General features: G+C 49.6%; 1 protein-coding gene and 1 long non-coding RNA gene across 2 annotated transcripts in view; one reads left to right on the top strand and one right to left on the bottom strand.

The window, feature by feature from the left end:
- Positions 1-6,734, bottom strand: part of LOC122383816 (neurogenic locus Notch protein-like) — a 50,194-nt gene extending 43,460 nt beyond the window's left edge. Inside the window, exon 1 of the mRNA XM_043370598.1 lies at positions 6,502-6,734. Coding sequence (XP_043226533.1) covers positions 6,502-6,568 — 67 coding nt within the window. The 5' untranslated portion in view covers positions 6,569-6,734. The remainder of the gene's footprint in view (positions 1-6,501) is intronic.
- A 7,746-nt stretch (positions 6,735-14,480) lies between these two features.
- On the top strand, positions 14,481-20,660 carry LOC122383831. Its single transcript, XR_006256903.1, has 3 exons — positions 14,481-14,673; positions 15,645-15,777; positions 19,988-20,660. It is a non-coding gene; the product is annotated as an uncharacterized LOC122383831 (long non-coding RNA).
- Positions 20,661-22,060: the final 1,400 nt, after the last annotated feature.

Below are 22,060 nucleotides of genomic sequence, written 5' to 3'. Positions count from 1 at the left end.
CGGTGAGCTGCTGCGCCCACCGTCCCGCCCCCCAGCGACCTCGTCCTCTCCCTGCCGACCCAACTGCCGAGCCGTGACGCGCCGGAAGCGAGCCCATTCAAACGGCGGCGGTCGGAAGCGATTGGCGCAGGTGCGAGCGGCGAGCGGGCCGCGCGGTTAACCGGGCCGCTGGCCGCCGCCCGTTTCCGGCCACGCGACCCAACACACGCCCTGCGGCGGCACGCCACGCGACCCGTGCCCCGCGGCTGGGCCGGCGTGTGGTGCAGCCCGTACCCGCGAACGAGCGGTGGAGGTGGCACTGTGGCAGTGGCTCCGGAGGGAGGCGTGGACCGCGGTCAGGGCCGCCGCCAGTCGGTTTATCTGCTCTCCCAATCACCCCGATCTGTCCGACCAGTCGCCCGGTCGGCGGACCGTGAAGCTGTCCTCCCCATATGGGGGAGGGACGTGCCACTGTTGGCCAACACAGCGCTCCGTCGTCCCCGCTGACCGGTGCCCCGCAGCCTGTTCCTCTGCAGACTGGAGCCCACGGCAGGCGGACGACCGTCTAACGGGGACCGGCCGTGGCGGAAAGGGAAAGCAGTAGAGGCGATATGTTGCGCCCCGCCAGACGTGTTGTAACACTTATGGCCGCCGTCCACTGGTTAAGTACGCGCTGAATTTAATATTGAAGTCTATTGGCTGCGCGCCGAATGCGGTTCAGCGCCGAACGCACGATGAATCGCCGTCAGCTGATTATTCAGCGGCTGTTCGGCGCCGAATCACGTGCTGACGACTAAAGATTACTTAACAACTCTGACGTCTTGAAACACTTCAACTTTTCAGCGCTCGTCTAGGCACTGGACGATCACGCGCAAAATGTGCGCCTAACCAGTGGACGGCGGCCATTAAACCTCGGAGCCGCGACATCCATATTCAAACTTTTTTGACGAAACGAATGAGAGGATGTTCAGTTCATGGACACCTGTCTGAAACCTCATAATTGGAGGCCCTCCTTGGCTCCATCGTTAGGGTCATAAAAACAGGCAAAAAGATGACAAATGTGAAGGGTAGTCTCGGAGTTAGTGGCATGTCATTTGACAGTCAAAGCATAAGTCGTGTGACCAAGCCAGCAGAGCGCCAGAGCGTAAGTTGAAGACGCTGTTAACCTGGCCCTTATTTCCCAAATCCACCCAGATCACTTGCCCGCACCTCTGACCAGTCTGCCGGACTAAACACATTCCGACACTGGCCGGCTTCTTTCCTGGGCGGCCGGCGCGCGCAGCCTGCGCACGGTATCCGCCCGAGTTTTCCCCGGGGCCGTCCATGTCGCACGACGCAGGAAAATGAAGGGCTTCCCGGCACGGGGGCGGGGGAGGGAAAAATGGCCCGGAAATGGAGTGTGATTCCTCCGCAAAGGAGAAGGGTCGGGCAACGAACCGCTCCGAAAGGTGGTTGGGTAGGTACTTGATCCAGGTAGGAACTACTTGGTTGGGTAGTAACTACTCAGGTACCAAGAAGCGCGGATCAAGAGAACTATCTAATTCACAATCTGGTCGCGCCAATACGACTTCACACGGAATGTGACGCTATTTGTCACCTCCAACTCGACACCTAGAATACGGATTCGTGGAAGCTGACTCCTCATGGCCTTCTGCCATGTGCACATTTTAACATTCCTCGGCACACCCAGACCTCATGCCGTGCGATAAGCGATAGACGATAAGCACAAAATATATCGGATTTCAAAATTGTTACCGACATGCCACATAAACAAAAACACAATCGGATTACGCCAATGCAATCTCTTCCTGCGATGATAAATCGACTAAGCTACCTAAAAAGGTGGACGGAGCCGAAATGGGAAAGCAACATTCAAAACTGCATATCCAAATCGATCTGAGACTTTCCCACCGACGGGCCGCCCGCCGCGTATGTCCGTCAATGTCACACCCGAACTGGGAACGGCCAATCCGGCATCAGTAGCAGTAGCAGCTCCCCTCACTCAACATCTGGCGACGAGACATCCGCCCCACTCGCGAGCGCTCTAGCCGCCACCAGTGAAACAAAAACTCGGTGAGAGAGCGCGCCGCGGCGCCGGCGGCACATCTGGGGGACAGGCGGCCCCGTACAAGTGGCGAGTCGTTCCCACGCTCCCGGCCGCCCCTCGCGCCTCCCCTCCCCTCCCCAGCGGAGGGGTGATGTCACGCACATAATCCAAGACGGGCGACAGCGACGCCGCGTGGAACTACTCACCAGAACAAAAAACGACCGAAATCGAACCCGGTTAAAATTAACCGCCGACCATTCTGATAAACAGAGGCGAACACGCCGCTGTCGGCACGCTGTGGTCGGCGGGCGTCTGTCCAGGAGCGAGGCAGGAACAGACCTCCCGCCGAGACATTTGACGGGCGCCGGCCGGCCACCGGCGCGCGGCGTCTTCACAAGGCGCGCTTCCGTTCCCACCGCGGCGCCGCCGCGCCATCCGCCGCTGATTCACCGGTGATGGCGGGACGGGACAGCCCGTATCACCGGAGGGTTGGGGGGAGGGTTAGCTCAACTATGTCAGCGCGGGGGCGGAGACGGCGGCCGTCTGAGCCGACACGCCACCGCCGCCGATCGGCCGCTGGCGTGTCACGGGGCGGCGGGCCAGCCGCGACGGCACACGGCCGGTCCGCGCGGCACACGGCCGTTCCGCGCGGCACACGGCTGTTCCGCGCGGCACACGGACAGCGGCACACGGCCCGCCGCCGGCACCGGCACGCCAGCCGACCTCCGGGCGCTCCCAGCCGCCGTCCCCCTAAAAATCCGCCCTTCTGCGTGCCTCCCCGGCGCTAATTGCGAAACAACTGAGGGGTGCACGCCCATGGCACCCAACCCCTCCCCTTTCAGCCCTGATTTTTAAATTCAGAGGGCCAGTTGTATTAAACTGTCATCGGCGGGGCGGTGAAACTGTCCCCCGACACCCATTCAGAGATGAAGCGTTTCAATCAGTCCCCCGTGACGCCGACCGCACAGCGAAATTGAGTTACCGACCGGGCCGGGCGGGTTTTTAACAATCGGCCCGTCCCCCGCTCCAAGCCGCAGTTCCCACGCCTCGTGGCCCCTTTCACTTGCAAAGCTCATTAGGCACCGTGTACCATCAGATAGTCGGTCGCGTAAACAATATTAAGTTGCCATTAAACGATGTCACACTCGAGAGGCGCATCAAAGCGGCGGGACATTGGCGGCGACGCCGGACGCAAGCGACTGGTCCGGCGCGGCGGTTTCTGACGACTCAGTCGCGGCGGCGGAGGGAGGGAGGCGCAGCGGGCGGGCCGACCACAGAGCCGTGACAGCGCGTGACCCGAGACAAAAACCGTGTCCGTCCAGCCACGCGAATCGACAAACACTATCTGCCGATCTCACGGGTCGAGTGCCCTCCCGCGCGATAGCGATAGGCTGCCTAATGGACTCCGTCGAGTGCGTCGGACCACGAGCGCCGGTCGTCTCATCGACACGGGAATACTCGCCTGACGCGATACGGCCGAGCTGAGGTTGAGGCAGGTGGATTTCATGGTAAGCAGGACACAACTACACCAACATAATCTCAACCAAGTACAAGCTACGCCACGGAGCAATGAAGGACGGCCCTATCGGTCTTGTTTAGAGTGGAATTTAAAGTGGTTCGCTCACACAAACGTAAGGGAGCGAAATCAGTTGTTGAGCCCGCATGCAGTGTTAATGTCATTCTGTTGTGGCCAGCTGTCGTGCCTACATTGGTGCAGATGTGACCGTGCAATGCATGGGAGCGACAGCCGTAAGTCGTGACCGAGTTCGATCACACACGCTGTCCCGGTCCCGACACGGAGGCATCACGACTCGGCGAACGGCAGATGAAAACGGAAACGTCCGTCCGGCGACCACCTTAGCACGGCGCCGTCATAATTCAGGGCGGCAGGCGGCAGCAGATTGGCAACAGATGAGGCAATAGAGGTTGGACCTTTGGGATCCTAGTCACAAAGTAAGGCAGCGCTCGCAATATAGATGTGTTAGATGCCAACATTACTTTGCTACTCGGCGCCCTTACTAGCTAACGCTAGGTACAGCGCACTGCCAATGCGTGATGACGATGGGCAATATGCAATGTGCATGGTGCAGCCTCACCGACGCGTCCGTCCTTTCCAGAGTTCGGAGACGCTGCGTAGCATCGGACCCGGTCTCCGTCAACAAGTGGTCCCCGGCGGTTGGCATCAATCAGGTTTGAAAATCGGCCAGGGAGGCCGGGAAGGCGTCGCCAGCTGCCGGTGGGGAGCCACATCCGCTCCCGAGTCAGCCCTCCGGCGGCGGGAGGGGAGAGGAGGTGCCGCACTCCCATTGAAGGAGCCTCCGGCGACGGGAGGGAGGAGGTGCCGCACTCCCATTGAAGGAGCCTCCGGCGACGGGAGGGAGGAGGTGCCGCACTCCCATCGGAGGAGCCTCCGGCGCGGGAGGGGAGGAGGAGAGGAGGTGCCGCACTCCCATCGGAGGTCGGAGGGCCGTTCGGCGACGGCAGGGGAGGAGGGGAGGCTGTGTCGCACTCCCTTCAGAGTGCCCTCCGGCGACGGGAAGCAGAAAGGTGAGGTGCCGCACTCCCCTTGGAGCTCGGAGTGCCCTCCGGCGCGGGAGGGGAGAGGAGGTGCCGCACTCCCATCGGAGGAGCCTCCGGCGGCGGCAGGGGAGGAGGAGAGAACTCCAATCGGAGGTCCGAGGGCCGTTCGGCGGCAGTCGGGTCGCAGACAGGGCCGGAAGCGTTCGGTCGAACTGTGTGTGTGTGACTAGCCTGGGGGAGGGGTCGATTAGGGCTGACGGGGAGGGTGTGTACCGACGGACCGCTCATTGGCGTGATGGACCGATGATCACGGCCAGATGGGTTCAAATCATTTCGCATATTCATATAACAAACCTTTGAAATATATTTGTTCGCTGTTTGAATGACCATCAGCTGGCACTTAGGAAATGCAATGAATGAGAATGAGAATTGGAATCTAGGAAAGAGGGGGGGCATAAGGAGCATATGCCCCAGCAGCGTCCGAAATTCACCTTCAATCCAAATACGAATAAGGGTTTGATGAGGTGACATTCATCACGTAATCCGTAATTCAGCACGGCGGCCTCACAGCAGCAACGGTGCGATTCAAAGTCTCGCTATCAGCATGGTAAAGCCAATCTTGGTAAAGCCCACTGAACACTGAGCCCACCCTTGTTGACAAATGACAATTCAGCGGGCGGGTACACTGATCTGATCAGTACGTTTCTTGTTTGTGGTCATCCTCATCCAATCGCAAGAACCATGCACTGCATAACCTGACTGAAAGAGAAAAAGGCAAGGGTGTGCATTGTTCGAATGGAACGATAAAATATAATGCAATCGGAGCACATACGTCACATAAAAGGCTGCGGGAAATAGGAGGGTAATAGGAGGTGTGGATGGTTGGTTGCGGCGGATAAAGGAGCACGCTGAACTGCGGACACCTCAGCCACAGGCGTCTTGACCCGCTCACTCGCGCTGCCTGTGGTAAGCTCTGTTCCTCCAGTGCACGGCTGACCTACGGTGACGTCACAGCCCCCCCCCGCCCCGGCGGGGTCAGGTCAGGTCGCCTGCTTGCGCCGGCGTTATGCAGGGAGGTATAAATAGCTGGACAAACGTGGAGCAGCCAATTCGTACTACTTTTGATCAGAAAAGATTGAAAAGAACTAGCTTTGTTTACCAAAGACGCTTAGACCCATGTCACGAATAAAATAAGCAATGAAATAATACCGTTTGTATGAATAAAAAAATCACAGAAAAAAGTCTTATAGGCTTTAAAACTAACCAAATGACGATGGCGTTCACCAAACTTCATGCCTAAATAATTCGCTTTAATTTTATCAGCATCGGCATCTTGCGAACTCAATAAATTCATATTGCCTGGATCTTTACGGGACCTTATCTAATTAGTTTTTTTCGCTGTAATATATAATTTGTGCTTTTCGCGACAGGAAAAGGATTATATTTATCTTGATCTCGGGAATTACGGACGGGACAGCGCCTTGCCAAATTACCGCCGAAAGACGTACGCATAACTTGCCAACGCACATGAATGATTGACATTTCTCAGGATCGTTAGAAGATAAGTTCGATTGACTGCAGAAGCCTCAAGAAGGTAACTTGTCCCGGCCTACTGAGTGCCTACAGACACCGGAGAATGCGTTGAAACGAAAGCAACACCCGTGAGACTTGGGCATGACAGTCCTATGTCCAGTTAACCTTCCCGACTTTCCGAATTTCAGACAGTTCATACCAGGTTCTATTTGATAAATTAACCGGTATCGGTTAGCGCCACCGTCGCCGCTAACCGGTACATCAACATGTGAAAATGAAGTTAGAGTAAAAAAACAATCTAACCTGACGACCTAACCTACCTTACTACCTACCGCCGACGGTGACGCCAGCTTTACCGATACCAATTAACCAAATTAATTAAAAGCGAGGCAAAATATCACCTGAATCGACCGCCGACTCACCTTCAGATAGATCCAAACATAAAAGGAGCAGGACGCATCCTACCCAAAGGCTCGCCTTTGGATCCATGGCAGGGGTGTATATGCGGCACGCTATTTCCGCATATACATATCACTCGATTTTATCGCCGATTTCGAAATCGCTGACACAAACCACTTTGGCACAGGTGGCCTACCGCTCACCACACGCGCGCACCCCACTTCCTCTCGCGCGCACCGCTCCGCGACCACTGGCCGCCGGCCGAAAGTAGCACCGTGAGCGCGCGGTAAGCATGCGCGCGACCGGCCGGTCTAGTGTGGGAAAGTTAATCATTTTGAGCTTTACCATCATAAATGTAAATTTTGTTCATATTCTGGTTCAGATTTATTTCCGATATGATACAAAAACAAAATAAAGCGCAAACTACGACCACCATTCCAGAAATGGTGCGATGATTCTGGAACTATTTGTATTGCTGTAGCGATATGCGGAACGAAGGACAGACGGCGCAGGGTACGCGCGCGATTCGTTGGACCAACATCGACAGCAGGTAAATGAACCAGGACGGGGGAGGCAGGGGACACCGGCCGGGGGGGGTGGGGGGGGGGCTCATGGATCATACGGGGCTCAGCTCCCGCAACCGGCAACTCTACAGAAGGTATCAACGGGCGACGGGCGTCACTTCACGAAATTTATTGGTAGGGCTCAAATAGTATAAGGTAGGTAGGTAGGGTAGGTAAGGCGCTTTAAAAACGACCTGAAAGATATTGGTGGTACGGGATAAAATCATTAAACCGCTCGTAGGCAGAAAAATATTTCAAACGTCTCACCTGTCGGCTCGACGTTTAAAAGATTCCTGCAACCATGCGTTGGTGACGGGCGTGGTTTTATGATGTAGGCTTGATAGGGCGGCCTGAGCCATACCAAGAACTTCAAAATTTTAACACTAGCCCTATGCACTGCATAGTAAGAAGGGTTTTTCTATATAAAGGTAGTGTGCCAGCTTTCCTGGGGAGTCAATGACCCGGATAAAGAGAACCGGTTTTTTAGAACTTATCCATACCTTCAAAACTCATGGAAACGTCTTAAATTCTTCAAATTTTGAGTTAAGTACATCGTACATAAATAGTGCGACATAGGTATTTTAACAGAGGCCAAGAGAAGCAGTGACAGGTAAAGCTTTGAAAACGATCAAGACAAAGTACCTAGGTAATGTCTGAAAGTTGAAACTGACAAGCTCATTGAAGATGAGGTCCCAAAGTAAACTAAAAAAAAAAAAACGGTGTCGGAAAGTAATGTTTTACTGCGTTTTACTGCGAATACCAACGAAAATATCTTTAGACGGTCAAATGACTGAAACGTCTTCTAGACGTTTTAACAAACTGTTCAACGTCTAATGTTCAACTGTTCAACGTTAAACGTCTATACCTATAGTCTGTTCCATATCAAGCTTGCGGTCGGAGTTTCTTCGGCAGATAGCTCCTCCACTCAATAATTTGCGCATTTGAATGTAAGAGCTGTATTTGAGCTGTAGCCTGTACATACAGCAATTACGCACTGCTTTCAGCAGGGCACTTCGGCCGCAAGCTTGAAGTAGAACAGAGTATAGCTGACATATCGTCTAGACTGAAATATGTCGCATTTTTTATATAAAATGTATTTTTCCCTTCAAGCGCCCGAAAGATATCGGCGGTAGGCATGGGTGTCGATTTGTATACCTTTGGGGGTGCTGCAGCACCCCCAATGCTCAAATGAGCACCCCCAATGGTTTTCCGGGCACCCCCAATGGTTTTGTCCCTCAATAACTCTGCTTGAGGAAAATAATTGTTCTGCAGTAGTTCACTACTAAAAATAAAACAATTACGCAACTTACAAGGCATGAAATAAAGATGTAAAGAAAAGAAAATTTAGATTTAAGAAGAAGGGCGAAAAAAAACGTTAAGTTGCAAAGATGGTGTGGGTCCGTCGTACACGGGTGTAGGACCCTTAGAGCTGCTGGCGCGTACCCTTTACAAGCCGGCAGGGGGCTCCAGAGACCGGCGACGGGCCCTCAGAGGCCGGCGAAGGGTCATCAGAGGCCGGTGGTATGTATGTACCTTCAGAAACCCTGTGGGGTCATCTTTAGAGACCGGAACGGGCTCAGGCGCTGATGGGGCCCTCAGAGTCGCCGGTGTGGGGCCTTCAAATGTCACCGGTGGCAGGGTGGCCGTCACATGCGCACTTATGGGGCCTTCAGAAGCTACGATGTTGGGCCCTCAGAGCCGCCGATATAGGGCCTTAAGAGGCACTAGTGTGGGGCCCTCAGATATGGCAATGTGGGGCCCTCGGACTGGAGGCGCCGGTGTGGGGGCTCTCAGAGACACTGGTTTAGGGCCATCACAGGCGCGCGTTGGGCCCTCAGAACTGCTGTTACGGAACGGATCCTTCATAGGCCGACAAGAAGATATCAAGAGGTCACCGGTGCCTTCAGGAGCCTTGTGGGGTTCTCAGAGACTGGCATGGTGCGCTCAGACGCCGCTGGGACCCTCCGTGTCACCTGTGTGGGGCCGTCAGGGTCGCTGGTAACTGTCAAGGGCCCTCAGAACCGCCCATGTAGGGTTTTTAAAGGCATTGGTATAGGGCCTCAGAGTTAGGGGTGTGGGGCCCTCAGAGACGCCGGTGTGGCGCTCAGGGGCGCCGGTGAGGACCCTCACAGTCGCCGTTATAGGGGCCCTCAGAGAAATGGGTGTGGGGCCATTACAGGCGGGTGTGCAGCTCCTAGAGCTGGCCCCCTAGAGGCCGGTTAAGACCCCCAGAGGCCGGCAAGTGGCCCTCAGAGGCTGGCTTGGGGCCCTTATGGAGATCTTAATGTTAGTACTTTTGGGCCCATGAGGTGTTCTTACGAGCCCTGTGGGGCCCTTCTGAGTCCAAATATAGCCAACGTGGACCCTCAGTGGCCAATTGGCGCCGCAGTGCCCCTCAGGCCCGAATAATCCGATGGGCCCCTGAACCTGATGGGGCGGGGGGGGGGGGGCTCACGGGCCCACCTGGCTACGCCACTGAGGAAAATCGTAAACCCATAAGTATCGAATTGCAATCACCTGTTATTTTTTTCAGCGATTATTGTGATCGTCTGATAAACGCCAGAGCCTCGTAGCTATACCGTTGCCTCCCGCGCAATGTCCGCCCCTGCGGACCGCAGGGGCTGCTGCACCGGTGCTAATCGCGGTCATCGGTTTCTGTCACCTTATTACAGAGGTGTCGGGGCTGCTGCCGAGCTGCCGGCAAATGTACGCGTTTTTTTTTTCGGAAAGCGGGTGGTGTTAGACGGTCAAACGTCTGCTTGGACTCCGGTGATTTCGGGCACGCCGGAGGGTAGCCTGATTTCTCCCCTCTTGTTCATTGCATTTATTAATGATTTGCCATCGTATGTTCACTCAGAATGCCTGATGTACGCTGACGATGTGAAGATTTACCGGGAGGTACGCACAGATGCAGATGCCGTGCTGTTATATGACGATCTCACCCGCCTAGTAGAATGGTCGTCATCCTGGAGATTAAAACTAAATGCGTCAAAGTGCAAGTCATTTACCATCACTCTCAAACGGTCACCCATCATCAGTCCCTATAGAATAGGTGGAGTGACGTTAGATCGCGTCACCACTATGCGCGATCTGGGAGTTACTCTGGACCAGAAACTCACCTTCGAGCGGCATGTTGATTCGATTGTCGCGGCGGGCAATAGAGCACTCGGCTTGTTGATTCGGTCACTCCAAGCCGGAGCGAGAAATAGGTATGACACTGGCGCTATCACCTCAGCATACTTCGCCAATGTACGTTCGGTTCTCGAGAACTGCAGTGTTGTGTGGGGCGGAGCGGCGAGAACACATACGGATCGCATAGAACGAATCCAGCATAAATTCCTTATTTGGCTTACAGTTAACTCTGTCACCAACTCGGATTCTCTCTCTTACGAAAATCTTCTTTCGGCACATTCTTTCACTTCTCTGGCAGCACGACGGGTGCAACATGACTTGGTTTATGTAGCTCGTCTTTTCAAGCACAAAATTGACTCCAGTTCCCTGCGATCTCATTTTGGCCTCGCCGTCCCGCCTCGATCAGTTCGCCGCCGTGATCTGCTCGCCGTGCCGTTCGCCAGAGTCGAAACCATCAAGAATGGGCTCTATTGTAGGGTGCCGAGGCTCGCAAATGAATTTATGCGTGAAAACAACCAGCTAGACCTGTTTACGGACTCCTTAGCCACAGTGAGGAAAACAGCTAAGTCTTACGCTGCTCAGCTATCCTCCCGCGCCTTTCCCACAGACCAATGATGTTGCCGTGTGTCGCAAGATTGCGGTCTGTTTTGTATCATTTATTGTATACCTTTATTACGTGTTTGTATGATCAGTGTGCCTATGCCTATGTGACTTTACCCGTAAATGGGCTTTTCCCGTGGGTGATACTGTGAATAAATAAATGAAATGAAATAAATGAAATGAAATGAAGATGTTTATGTAATGAGGTAGCCAAGTACTAGGACGAGCAGAATGATTTTGAAGAACGTTCAACCTTTGGGAAATATTAGTGGAAATCCCGGGATTATCAGTACCTTATGGGGATACACAACCATGCCTTGTAGGTACGGTTGTGCCCCATGGCAAAGCTACAATCTTTCACCCGGTGCAGGGGTTGAGCACCCCCAACCATTTTGAAAAATCGACACCCCTGGCGGTAGGTACGGGATAAAACTATTAAACCGCTCGTACGTAGAAAAATATTTTAAACACCCCACCATATGTGTTCTACCTACTCGCGGTTTAATATGTAGGCATGAATATTTATATATATTAAACCACGAGTAGGTAAAACAAATCTTTTAACCCGCGCCCCGTCGGAGTCTGCCGAACAACGCGCCCTGTTGGGGGGGGGGGGCGTTTTGCCCCCCCCCCCCCCCGCTAAGATCTCGAGAACCACGCAACATAGCGGCAAGCAGCAAACGGTGTTGGATAGCCCCAACGGGGAACTACCTTGTGGCCAAATTTCATTGACCTCGGTCAAACCGATGACGTCACAGGTAGGTCAGGTCAAATGTCGAATTTTCACAGTTTACAGGTATTTCAAGAAATGCGTTGTAAAATCGAGTAAAATGCATTTCATTGAAAATCATCGATGGGGAGTTGTTCGTCAAACACATATTTTGCTATTTAAGGTCTATTTGGTTATCCCGGGATCAGCTCACAGAGGTCAGGTCACTGAGGGTCACATTCACAATATGAAAATATCATGTGATGCATGTTTTATGGTCCATTTTACATGCCAAAGGTGATCATGTGGGTCAGGCAGCCCTTGGGCCAGTTTAGATTATATTCTGCTGAAGGTCAGGTCAAGGTCAGGCTAAATTAGGTCAAATTTCAAAGTTGATATTTTTTGCATGAAATGGGTATCGATTCGATGCAGCTCATCACGGGGAGTGCAATGGACAATGGTGGTCTCTGTTTGGCGCCACGTGGTCGACAATTGCTAAATATTGAGTTCAAAAATTTGACGTCCTAATCAATTTTGAACAGTTTTTTTTTTTCGCTATAACTTGGCCAAAAAAGAAGGTAGGTATCGATCTGAATTTGGTATGTAGATAGAATAGCACAGGGACTGTCACATATATTTCGTTTTTTTTCGAATTTCGAAAAAAAAAACTTTTGGAATTTTTCTTGCGTTTTCCTTTAAAAAGAAAATAATTTGAGCCGAGGGGGTCAAAATCCCAAACATTTGAGAATCTGAGATAGCAGTTTTGTAGCGCCGTCCTTTCTCTACAGAACCACATAAAAAAAATTGAAATTGCTTGTTAACTGTAGCTTTTGTGAGTGTTTTAACCCTCGCCGGCCGAGGGGGGGGGGGGCGGGTGCCGCCCCCCCCCCCATAGGGTTTTTTCGCGATAGCTCCGAACACGCTAGCGATAGAGAGCTGAAACTTGGCATACCTGACCTTTGATCCAAGCCGCATCTTTTGACACCAACCGCATTTTTGGGTCAGGTCAGGTCACTGACCTATGACGTCATAAGTGAACCTCTGCACGGTCTTCAGATGTCGCAACTTCGCAACGCCCTCACTGCCAGAGGAGATGTCACAGGGAAATGAAACTTGCAGGATCTAGTATCCATTATGAGTCCCACAACTTGTATATCTCGGATTTTTCCTAAAGGTCATATGAGGTCAGGTCATTTTCGTGACCTCACCATTATAAGTCAATGGGGAAAAATGAAAACTGCTATTCTGGCGCCGGGAACGATCTCCAACTATCTCAAGCACACAGAATCGTGATTTTATGCACTCCTTGCAAGGTTAGATGCGTCACTTTTGCAATGTTGACCTTGCGTGACGTCATTCATGACGTCATCAAGGTCATATTAGTTTTTCGTCAATAACTCTTGATCAAATTGAGCTAGCGAGTCGGGAAAGCCACCAATGGACTCAGGAAGACCTGCCGAATCGAATGATATGCGACATGACCTCTTTCGACCAACTTCGTGACCTGGGGGTGCTGACCTGACCTTGACCTGAGGTCAACACCCCAAGTTGACCTGACCCGGACAAAAAGTATATCATTCGACGCGCCTGAGCGAAACGAACACGATGCTGCCAAAATCGGCGCTCTGCGGCCGTTTTTTGCGAAGTTATTCGCCAAAAACTGAACCGTACCTTGGGGCACTTGACCTGACCTCAGAGGTCACCGGTTGACCTAGGACCTTAAAATCGGGTACCAATCTCTGCGTCTCGTAACGGCGCACACGCTCGTTTTTTCCGCGACGCGCTAGCTCCACCAGGGGCGAAACGGCGAGGGGGGGGGTCGTACCCGCCCCCCCCCCCTCGGCCGGCGCGTATGTAGAAAACCAATAGGTCCGGCGAGGGTTAAGATTTCATATATTTTGCTCATTTTTTGCTCGAAAATGACCTCAGTTTGACCTCAATAACTCCTGACCTAAGGTGACCTAACACTTGAAATTTTGTGTGCAGGTGTCAAATTCATGCCCGGGAAGGTATTGGAAATTTGGCGGCGTGTTTTCTTGCTATTCAGGGAAAACCACAGGGAGGCTTAATTGCCCCCCCCCCCACACACACACACACACAACGGGGCGAAGGTTAAACGTCGAGCCGATAGGCGAGAATATAAAGGAATTTTTAGTTTTTACCTACGAGCGATTTAATAATTTTATCCCGTACCGCCGATATCTTTCGGGCGCAAAGCAAAGACAGACAAAGCTTAGAAAAACGATCAAGACAATGTAATGTCTGAAATTGACAAGTTCGTAGAAGATCAAGTCTTGTATATATTGGCTTGATAATGCAAATACGAATAATTTTGCACTTCGTAAGGCATCCTAGTTTTTTGCTTGCACATTTTTTACTTTTAACCCTCGCATGTGTAGGGGGGTCGGATGGACCCCCCCACATGGTTTTTCGCGAATAACTCGCGTAAAAAGCGACCGATCGCGACGAAACTTTCAGCACCCTCGCATTGATCAATTTTACACCTACCCTGAAAATTTCATGACCCTGACCCAAATAACCTTTGACCTGTGACCTCTTTTCCGAGACCACACTGAAAGAAAAGTACACCTTGGTGGTATTTTTGGGTGATATTTGTAACCACTTAACACCACTTTCCAGACTATTTGTACCACCCTTAGCCGAAAATTCAGAGTTAAAAGATGACTAGGTGCATTTTTTACTCAACTTAGGTGTAATCCATCCAGTACTTTAGGGTTTTCTTGCAACTATGGTGTAATTTCAAGTTCTTATGTTTTTTACACCTCAGCTTATTGGTAGTAAAATTATTACCCAAGTGCATTTTTAATCCCATGCGGATAATAAATGGCTAGTTGGTAGCATAAATTTACACTTGCGTGGTTCAGCTGATTATCGCAAAACCTAAATGGAGTAAATTTACACTGTGGACTTGATAAGCGAGGGATTTTTAGGTGTGGTTTTATGCTACATGGTTATTTCAGTCTTCGGTGTTGTATTTTTACAGCTCGGGGCGTTATTTTACTATGGTGTTCCACGTGGCCAATTTATACCGCCATTTTGTACCGCCATTTTACCGTTTGTGTCGAAACTTTGAACTGGATGGATACATGGTGAAGCGTGGGGTGGCGTGCAGGTGAAGCGTGCAGTGTCTACTGGACGACCAAGACCGCGGCAAGCAGTGAACAACAAAGGTAAGACTTAAAATGTATCTTTTGGCCAGGATATTGCCTTATATTAAAGGGACTATTCCACCTTTAACATGGGGTTTGAGTTGAGATAGCCAAGTTTGCGGCGAGGTTCAGAAACCACTATCTAGGTATCTAAGGTTGCAACCCCCGCGGCCTCTTGGTGTTGAAGAAATTCGTTCCCTTCATTTGAAAATGTGCTTGTACAAGGCCCTATCTTCAACATAGAGCGACCGTTAGTGTGACGTCACCTCGTTTAGTCATTCTGATTTAGGTAAATGGGTTTGTTCGTTGAAAAATCGCTTAAAACTTGGTCTGAACTTTGTTGTGGTGCCTACAGAGTAAAAAGAATCAGATTTATGACAGTAATGTGGCCTGGGGAAGGAGGTAATTTTGGGCTGTGACGTCACATATTTGAAAGTTTGTGTTTGGAATATGGGAAGCCTAAGATGTTTAATGAAAAATAAATGCCAGAACCGTGTTCCTGGTCATCCAATATATAAAGTCGGGCACAATTTAACTGGTTTTAACAACATTTTAGAAGGTGGGATAGTCCCTTTAACCCATTTTTGGTCACAGTGAAAGTGACTTGCTGGTCAGACTGACCATTATCAATTTACAGCCAAAAAATGTGATATAAATAGTTTTCCTTCTATTTTTCGCTGACAGCTGGGGTCTTTCTTACCACCTGGGGCCTCCTGTGAATAGCCGATGGTATCTGTGTCTGACCAGTGACCACTAGGGCCCCTCGGCCCTCTGACTCCTCAAAAGAGATGATGCCCTCTAGATCGGAGGCCTTTTGTAGGTAGGAGCCAGCCACACAGGAATTAAGTTAAAATCATGCTCAGCAGGTGGTCACCTGAGCTCGTTCGATGCGACACCAGAGTTTCCCGGCTCCTATAAGATCCCATTTTAGCGACGCTACTGGTGATTGCACGCTCTATATTTGCCTAATATTTGTTTTCCTTCCATTTCAGTTGTGGCACGATCTGACCCTGATTATGGGGACTCGTGAGGAGCCAGAAGAGCTAAAGGAAAAAGTTACGAACATCCAGCAAGTGTGTGAGCAGTATGCGGCCAACGTCCTCCCTGATACGCCAATCACCGACGGTGAGTTTTGATCACTTATCACGCGCACCGACGGGGGGCGGATTCTGCCCCCCCCCCCCTGAGGTTTTTCGCAAATAGCGGGAACGCGAAATTTGGTACGACTATTCTCTCATCAATTTTACACATGGTGTGCAAGTTTGAACCTCCTAACTTTTTTTAAGGTCAGGTCACCAGGTCACTTTGAATGACCCAGCCTCAAGTCACTTTTTTGCAATTTTGTCACCGTGCCAGAGCTACAGTAGATGTCGGAGGCCTTTGAAAGTCGCAGGATGTTATAAGGTCATTAGTAGCTACAATTTTTTTATCTCATAATTTTGATATCGATGACCTAAGGTCAGGTCAATTTCTCGACCTCCCCATTATTAGTCAATGGGGGAAAAATCAACTCCCTGTTTTTACCACTAAAACGGGTCGGAATGGCCCCATAAACCATACATGACCTCATATACGATCAACCTTCACTACCTTGAGGTCTGTTTTGCAGTTGGGCAGCTGTAAGGTCATGTGACGTCATCAAAGGTCACCAGCGGTTTTTTGACAATAACTCCGTACAGGAACAAGATACAGCCGCGCGGATGGTCTCATTGTGCTCAGCTCGTCAAGGCGCATCGAATGATATGCATGATGACCTCGAGATCACGTGACCTGAGGTCAACCTTTGACCTTGACCTTTTGAGGTCAACATATATATCATTCGATGCGGATTGACGAGAGGATCACGATGCTGCCCTTATTTTATTCCTATATTGACTAGTTCGAAAGTTATTCGAGAAAAACTCTCTCTATACCTAGCGCCGCTATTTTGACTTTTTTGACCCCTGTGACGTCATCTTTGACCTGACCTGAAAATGCCCTTGGTAAAAATTGTAGACCTTGTCCGTGCGTATCCCTTGCCGCTTACCTCTTGTCGCTATCTTGCTTCGTTCTCGAGATCTCAGGGGGGGGGCAGTCATCCGCCCCCCCCCCCCCGTCGGTACGAAGTTGGCGCAGACCCCCGTCGGTGCGCGGGTTATGGTATTGTGATCGTGAGAGGGCGCTATTTTTTTTTTACATTTTCAGATGTAGCAGGCCAATCTACGCCCCCCCCCGTCCAATTTGTAATCTGTGCTGATAGCTCCTCGGACCGCAAGGCATGCGCCAATCTGATCGATGATTTTTCTCAGAATGTCCGAGGACCGACGAATATCTGTTGACTGTTTATACAACTGTGGGCTTTGATTTCTGGTAGCCACAGCTATAAGGTCTATTGTAAATAATCATTGAGTTTTATTCACGATCGATGGCAACACAAGTCAAATTCCTAAAACCAGACGTTTCGGCCACAGGGTGCCTTCGTCAGTGGATACTAGTGATTAATTAACCCTCGCCCGCACATGGGGGGGGGGGGGGGTTGCCACCCCCCCAGGTAGTCTTTCTGCTCTGCACTCAACATTTTTAGAGGTAGAGGGCTGATTTTTCGTATGGCTGCTCCTCTATCCTTTCTTGATGTCCACTGAAAATTTGAAGTTTCTGTGACTTTTGGTTTCGGAGATATGACCTTGTTTTTCAGGTCATGTCATGACCCAAATGGCTAATTCTCAACATCTTGCGTTTGCCATGGGCCTTGTGAGCTTTTGACACCCTGATTTCGGCCTTTTTTGCCAGTATTACCTCCCACCTATCATGGAACATGTTGTTCGACGATGTACAGGGGTCAAGGTCAGGGTCAAGGTCAACCTAGGTCATCTAAGATAATTGCGTTTTAGGCAAGCGGAATTTACTTTTTGTGAATTTTTTTGACTGCATTTTTGGTAAAAGCTTCTCAGATCATGATTTCATGTAATATGGACCCAAAAACAATCGGTGCACACATCAGTATACACACAGACACACACAGACATACAAACACATATAATTGACCTTGACCTAACTTGACCTGAAATGACCTCAGCAGCAAAATTCTGGTCGGGTAGTGTGACAAAGAGGTTTTAGCTGGCTTGGCACCAGAAAACACCATCGTCATCGGCATTTGATAAGCAGCGCACTTGATATCCAACGGTGACCCAAAACAGCAACATTTTTTAGTTTGACCTGACCTGGAAGGTCAATGACTGACCTGAGAAGGTAAAACTGGGTATCGTTGGATTCGTCTCTTCCCAAAGAATCTTTTTGGTCTTTACCGCTAAGCTCTATCTCCAACAGGAACGAAATGGCGCGGGGGGGGGGGGTGGCAACCACCCCCCATGTGCGTTCTAGGATGGGAAAATGGCATGTGCGGGCGAGGGTTAAATTAAAAACACAGTATCAAAAACAATCGGTATAAATCGTTTGAAGTCGACACATCGGGCACAGGTTTCGAAATGCATTCTTTGATTCAACCGAGAACGGCATTCATCACGCTATTGTTCTTGTCGCGTTCTTTTGATATGCTGAAAATTAAATTATATAATGAATGTACCTACAGGTCACAATGTCAATGTCGGATCGTTTAATTCGCTCGCCTTTTCTCAGAGTCTTTCAAAGTTCGCCAATCACCTTTCGTTTAGAAATCGTTTAAGATTTTTTTCCTAGTGCCAACATTGCAGCCGCTTTTGCCCAGGTGAAGAATCCAGGTTTTTCGTTCACTGTATCTTGGAAACAGATGTGAGCTGCTTCCAGAGCTTTTCTCACCGATTTTGACATGCCTTTTTCAATGACATGAGCACTATTCCAGTTTGGTAAATTTTGACATTTTTCGATATGAAGGACGAGTGCGTTCGATCTATTGTGGTTCCGAACATCGCGTTTGTGACTCGACACACGACTGAAGGAACACAAACGCGATGTCCGGAACCACAATAGATCGAACGCACTCGTCCTTCATATCGAAAAATGTGACTCGACACACGATTGAAGGAACACAAACGCGATGTCCGGAACCACAATAGATCGAACGCACTCGTCCTTCATATCGAAAAATGTCAAAATTTACCAAACTGGAACTGGAAAATTTGTAATGTTCGTGAGCTTTCCAAACTTTTCTCATATCATCCATTTTCGTGATCCAGACTCGGAAATGGGTTCAGCTTTTCAAAATTGGGGGCGAAGAAGCTCACTCTATTCACGGAACTGCTGCAAACTTGTTTGTTGAAAAAGTGTCATTTTTTCAACAAGAAGTTTTGAAATATATTACAAATAACGTTGTGGGGCAGGTTAGTGTACGCACTGCCTGGGGGCACATTCGTGCATATTTTTTTAGTTTTTGCGATTTATGACTTTATCTGTAATAGGTTTCACTATAATGACGCTCGCCTGACTCAGTCTCGGCTGCTTGCGACGTCGTGACGAGTAGTTCACGCGAACTTGGCGAGGTCACGGAGGCCGGCACATTCTTGTTGGCCACCCCATTCTGTCTACATATGTTGTGCAATGCATTCTTGTCGAAAGGAATCAAGTGAAATGACCCCCTGCCAATTTCCTTTGGTAAATTTCTGGTAATGCCCGGTAATTTCTCGAACTTTGCACTTGCAGGATGCACGGAAGTGCCCCATCCCTTGCACGAATGTGCCCCATAGGTGGGGCAGTTTCGTGCAAACGTTCAGCTAAAAGTCATTTTTTTCTAATAGAAGCAATAATTTTAGAGGATAACTTTTAAAGAGGAAAAATATCATGCAATAGTTCCTTTCCATACTATAATCAACAACTTTGCCATTGCACTAACCAAAGAAAAGATATATGGATTTATCTATTTTTTGCACGAATGTGCCCCACTCTCCCCTACTTTCTCATCCTACCTACGTATAACGCACATGGGGGAACGGTCAACGGTGGTTGCGGAATGCGGGGTCATTGGTTACTTTATGTCCCTCTTTACAGACAAGTTACCAGCGTTGGCATTGTGGCCTTTCTCTGGTCCCGGCGAAATTAGTACACTATGTTCATTCATGACTTGAAGATGCGTAATTATAATTAAAACTTTATGTGATTTATCATTTTGATTCTATCCGTATACAAATATCTGAGATGTATCTTTACTCAATAGTAAAAGTAATGTTACGTATTGCATCCTGAACCGGTGAATACATGCAGACAATTTATATCTCACTCAGTTGCACCACGGAAGGGCAGCGAGCCGCGCTCCTGACGGGTCCCGAAGGGCTGAGGCTTCAACGGGAGTAACCATACAATAATGTTTATTCTCCTGGCTCCGCTGTGTCGGGAAATCATTGTTAATTTATTTTCCTCTTCACAGGTGACGAACTGGTGGCGCTACCCGCCTACGGGCGCGGGGCGACGCTGGACGATCTGAAGAACGAGCAGAGCTCCGTGAGTGTTCAGTCGTCCCGCCTCAACGTTCAGAGAGCGAGTTCGAGCTGCCACAGTCGAAGGTCGGTGAAGTTGCCACAATCCTTGCAACTCATGCCGTGTTTTATCTTCCGTTCTATTGACCATGCAAGTGCCTCTTCGAGGTGCTCTACAAGAAGGCCCTAAACATCTATTTCACTAAGTAAAGCATCGTAGAAGATAGTGTGCTCCCTGGCTGAGTAGAGTGCAAGATGCGCGTGCGAGAGTACTGGCAATTGCGGTACGCCACTCTTGTCATGTCGGCAGCTCAGATCTAGCACAGACCCACAGACGAAGAGTGTATACTGTATACTGCGTGGTCTGCGTGCGTTTCATGTTTCAAAGTTTTTCATGTTTAAGCGCCAAGAGTACAAAGTACAGGGTGGCGCACGGAAAACCCCCGAATTGAAACTTTAATACCTTCCATGATTATTAACCAAATTTGATGATATTTTCACACAATGTACATACGTAGATACACGTTTGGGATGATATTCATCCAAGTTTTAGACAAATGCATTCACGCTCAGCTGAGTTGTGCACCTTAACGTGACCACTATCGTTTTTCAGTACTTTCTCGAGGCGCTCGCGGTACGCCAGCGCTGCTTTCTAGCGCATCTCGACGGTGATCTCTGCGAAGGCGGCTCTGAGCCGACCGTGTAACTCCGGAATGTTCGCTGTCTGCGTCAAGTATGCCTACGACTTCACAAACCCCCACATGAAAAAATCACACGCGGGGTGAGGTCGGGCTAGCGCAGTGGCCAGGGCAAATTGGGCGAGTGCGGTGGCCAGGGCAGTTTGGGCGAAGCCCAACCTCACCCCGCGCGTGAATTTTTTCATGTGGGGGTCTGTGAAGTCGTATGCATACTTGACGCAGACGGCGAACATTCCGAAGTTACACGGTCGGCTCAGAGCCGCCTTCGCAGAGATCACCGTCGAGATGCGCTAGAAAGCAGCGCTGGCGTACCGCGAGCGCCTCGAGAAAGTACTGAAAAACGATAGGAGTCACGTCGAGGTGCACAGCACAACTGAGCTGAACGTGAATGGATTTATCTAAAACTTGGAAGAATGTCTTCCCAAACGTGTATCACATTGTATGAAAATATTCAATTTGGCTAACTATGCTGGAAGCTAACTGGGCTAACTATCCCTTAGCCAATTCAAGTTTCAAATCGGGTATTTTACGTGCGCACTGCGCAACCCCATGTACATATAGAACAAAGTGATTGGGTGGTTTGTTTGTGATCAAAGTGTCTGTGATATAACGTAATCAAACTCATCGAGATCGAAGCCAGTGATTGTACTGTGATTGAACTATGATCAATACATGATATGTGTTAAACATGATATTTCTTAATTACTATTTGCATTATTAGCAGTCACGTTTTATTGCACCGACTGGCAGACATCACTGTTTTATTTATTGTACATAATTTCGGATCCCTCGTACCGCGCGTTCACAATGCGTATTCTGCCCATAGCGTATCTGACATCTCATGGTTACACGATACTATCCGAAATGGTCATCGCATGCCATCCGTTTGACTTCATCATGAATTTTGGTTCAAAGTATGTATAAGCAGACGATATACCATTACATTGCAGCCTAGACATAGAAATACACCAGAGGGTAAACTGAAACAGTAGCGTATATTTAACTCGGGGTAATTTTACTCCAAGCCTTTTCAGTCATAGAATTATCTTTTTGAGTTTTTGTTTCAACGTGAATTATAATGTGATTTATTTTTACTCCTTCAACTTTTTTTTACTCTGGTGTATTTATGCTATTTACTTTTTTTACACTCAGAAGCAGGGGGTGAAATCCGATTTGATATTATTACACTGGGAGTGCAATATTACTCTCGTAAATCGCATGCTTTATTCGCCTTTACTCCCCTACACCGGGGGTGTAAAATAATTCCTTAGGGTTGGACTTTTAGGCACCGTACTTTTACTCCAGAGTGGGTGTATTTTTAAGCTC

Source organism: Amphibalanus amphitrite, unplaced genomic scaffold (genome assembly GCF_019059575.1).
Source record: "Amphibalanus amphitrite isolate SeventyFive unplaced genomic scaffold, NRLGWU_Aamphi_draft 000174F_arrow, whole genome shotgun sequence".
NCBI classification, from domain to species: domain Eukaryota; kingdom Metazoa; phylum Arthropoda; class Thecostraca; order Balanomorpha; family Balanidae; genus Amphibalanus; species Amphibalanus amphitrite.
Note: the sequence above shows the minus strand (reverse complement) of the source record. Positions and strands in the feature narration are given on the sequence as shown.